Below are 3,890 nucleotides of genomic sequence, written 5' to 3'. Positions count from 1 at the left end.
AGAACATTATGGAAAACGCATAAAAAAACACCATATAGGTGTAGACAAACTGCCGGAGACCGGAGAAAATTTTGTCGGAAAACGGCAAAATCAAAGAACAACTCAAACCCTAAGTTCTAAATCTAACAAAAACGGTAAAGGAACACTAAATCTAAGCCCTACCTACTACTATTGCCCAGATCCACTCCACAAGGAGTAGATCTGAGCAGAAAATTATCGTCGGAAAAGTTGCTTTTCTCACCGGAAATAGTCCTGTTCTAGAGAAGAAGAAGGAGAGAGGAAAAGGAGAGAGGAGCGCTTAAATGAACTCAAATTATTATAATGCAACACTTGCAAACATCCAGACACTAAACATAATATAGAGAAAATAGTAAATAAGATAGTGGTTTGATTGATCATGGCTTCAAATCATCCTTCACGAGAGGCACTATATAAGGAGGTGATGGTGGGGTGATACAACATCAGCAGTGGCATCGCAATATCCTTGAAGTATATTACCTTCCTTTTCAGTGAAGCCGAGTGATCCAAGTATAATGGGCCAACAGTTGTGCTAGATTATATGAATTGCTCGGCAACAGTTCCGACCTGAATGTGTTTCACCATTGAGGAAGAATAGTATAACCTCACCAGTACATGCTTGAAGCTCCGTCAGCGAATCCCAACATCCAGAATATGACCCATCTGATTGTAATCGAGCAGCTAAAGATATGGGCGTTGCAACCTGAACATCCACAAAGGTCTTGTTAGTACACCAGTGGCACCGATTGTGTTGGAATCCATTGTGCTGAAAGTTATTGCAGTGAACATTGTGATGAATAGCAGCAACTTTGAAGAAGTTAAATAAGATGCAGCCATGGTATGCGTATGTAGTTACCCACATAGATAGAGTTCTTGAGATAGAGAGGGAACTGTGTAGAGAGATGGTGATGGAAGCTGAGGAGAATGCGTTACATGCATGGAATTGAATTTGGAATGAATTTGTAAGTGAATAACATGATAATAGATCATGGGTGTAAAATGGATAGGTGGGCGCATTATGTATTAGGGGTTACGGAAGTTGAAACGAATGGGTGAAATTATAAGTGAGGATCACCATATTCGTCATTTCCAATATATGCAAATGGGATTTTCGCAAGCATGAACCTATAGTTATAGAATCAATGTTAATTTGTAGCATAAATTTGAAACATGTGAAATATCAGAGCAAGAAAATAGAGAAGAAAAGTTTTATTATTATTACAATAATTGTTCAAGATAAAGACATAAATATTTCAGACAGTTAATATTCAACACATATATCAAAAATAATACAAGACATTGACCTTGACTAATATTGACCTAGACTAATAAGAGTCGTACTGACCAAGACTTTACAGTTGACTATTATTCTTAATAAACCAGTAATGATGAGCACATGCAGCAGCCTTTCATGTAGGCAAAGTCCAGGAGGAAAAAAAACATTGAAGTAAGGTAATTTTGTAAGTATTAAGAGCACTTCCTATGCTTATTTTCAAACTCAAATTTTTGTTGAGCCACGTGGATCCTCAAACAGGTTTCTCCATTATGATAAAGCAGGGCAAAATGAACAGATTTGATTTTCTAGGGTCCCCACTAGTAATTATTTTTAATATAAAATGCTTTGTAGGATAAAGTTAAAATATAAAATATAATATGTTGGTGAGATAAAATAGGATAAAAGTGAGATCAAATAGGATAAAGTGAGATAAATATTAATAAAATAACAGAAAAATAAACTTCAAAATGAACAAACTCTGAGAGAGTTTTTTTTCTGTAAATAAGGCATTGCATTGAAAGATTAGGACTCTGAAAGAGTCATGGTTACAGAAGAAGTAGAGCCATCTAATATGAGGTTTATGGGACTCCCAATATTAGATTTATCTACTAAGAGTTGTTTTTTACTACAAATAGGTGGGATCATTTCCCATTCAAAAGAGTTTGTTATATTTTTAGCAAATTTGGCTATACTATCAGCCACTTGATTTCCTGATCTAGGCACAAAGACAAAACCCAAAAAGTTGTTGCAAAGATTAGCTAGTCTGTGAGCTTCTTGCATATAAGCTTTAGCTCTCCAAGAAACGTCTGCATTCTGACCATTAATGTAGTTAAAAAGACTTTCAAAATCACCCTCAATACTGAAGTTCTTTATCTGCTTCTTGTTGGCCCAAACTGTTGTTTGCCATACTCCTATAGCTTCTGCTTCTTGTGGGTTGAGACCTGCTGCAAGTCCTGCCTTCCCTCTTTCACAGTCTCCTGATTCATTTCTCATAATAAAAGCATAAGTAGAAGAGAAAGATTCAGAAATCCAAGTAGCATCAACATTAAATTTTAGGCTTCCCATACTAGGTGCTTTCCATTTAAAGTTGGTTTTCTTTTTCTGTGCGGGTCTCAAGGACTTGCCTTTTTTTGTGGACCAAAACTCAAAATGTCTAAGTATTTCTAAGTTTAAAACAGAGTTGTCTTTACTTTTAGCTTCAAAGATTCTATCACATCTCTCCTTCCAAATGAACCACATTTTTGTGAGTAAAGTTTCCAAGGGGATATCTTTCCTAGGGTTTTCAACCAAGTTTTACAAAGATCCAAAGTTGTGTTAGACTGATCTAAGTTCAAAGAAACAGGATTAGGGGAAGAATTCCAAATAGAAGTAGCATAGTGACAGTGAAAGAGAATATGTTCAGTGGTTTCAATATCATTATTACACATAGTACAAAGAAGAGAAATATCTTTAACTTTACCATAAAGTTTAGAATTAGTGGGCAGGGCATCCTGTAAGCATTTCCAAAGAAATATTTTTATTCTCTCAGAGACATTAAGACTCCAAAGAGATTTCCAGAAGGATTCGGGAAGATATAGATTAGTAATATCCACACCGTTTTCGTTTAGCTTTTCATACATTGACTTAACTGTAAATTCTCTTGATTTAGTTAGAGTCCATCTTAATTGGTCTTTCCTAAGGGTATGAGAAGAGTCTCTAAAGAGATGTATTTTCTTAATTTTATTAGTAATGTTACTAGGGAATAAAGAACAGAGAAGAGTACCTTTCCAAGTAGCAGTTTCAGTGTGAATAAGATCAGAAACTTTAACAAGATAATTATTACTAGAATTTTTGAGATGCAGTCTAGTGTGGTTTAATCCAGAAATCCAGTTATCTTCCCAAATATTGATATCTTGGCCATTATCTATTTCCCAAATACTGTTTTTATGCACTAAGTCTAGACCTTGCTTTATGCATTTCCAAGTCCAAGAACTTCTAGACTTAACTTTATTCCTAAAGGGGGATTTACTCCTAAAGTATTTTGGTCCTATAGTTTTGATCCATAAGGCATTAGGTTCTTTTAGTAACCTCCAAACTACTTTTGTAATCGTTGCTAGATTAAATTTTCTTTTTCGGTGCATTCATGTTTGTTCATTCCATAGTGGGAGCAAAATGAACAAACTTTGAATTTGTTCATTCCATAGGAACTGCTCTAACAGTAGTCACATGGAGAGACCTGGATCCCACATATCCATGTTGTGGCCGTGAGAGGCCAGTGCTCAAATCTCATAATCCCAACAACCACACGTTCTTTTTTTCTCAATTGATTTAGGCTTTTATCGCAAAAGGAATAGAACAACAACAAAATCAACCTACATGAAAAAGCTACTCTGACAGATATGTTGGAATGATCATAAAAAGAGCCAGTACTCCAGTTGAAAACTCAAACTGAGGACTGAAGAGGAAAATAGAAATGCCGCTCGAAATTTGCCGAATATTTACAAATTGGAACAAAGATGATATTTTAATGTTTGATTAAACCAATATAATTTAAATCATTGGTAATGCATGATGGATATATCAACCCACGCATTATGCTTGTGAGTATACATCAAAA

The 3,890-nt window shown here is 35.2% G+C and overlaps 1 protein-coding gene across 1 annotated transcript; it reads right to left on the bottom strand.

The window, feature by feature from the left end:
- Window positions 1-1,816: 1,816 nt before the first annotated feature.
- LOC113294311 lies at window positions 1,817-2,533 on the bottom strand. Its single transcript, XM_026542705.1, has one exon. It carries the CDS (start codon window positions 2,531-2,533, stop codon window positions 1,817-1,819), a length of 717 nt encoding a protein of 238 aa, XP_026398490.1.
- Between the last annotated feature and the right edge of the window lie 1,357 nt (window positions 2,534-3,890).

Source organism: Papaver somniferum, chromosome 7, assembly GCF_003573695.1.
Source record: "Papaver somniferum cultivar HN1 chromosome 7, ASM357369v1, whole genome shotgun sequence".
NCBI classification, from domain to species: Eukaryota; Viridiplantae; Streptophyta; class Magnoliopsida; order Ranunculales; family Papaveraceae; genus Papaver; species Papaver somniferum.
This window is presented reverse-complemented; position numbering and strand designations above follow the sequence as displayed.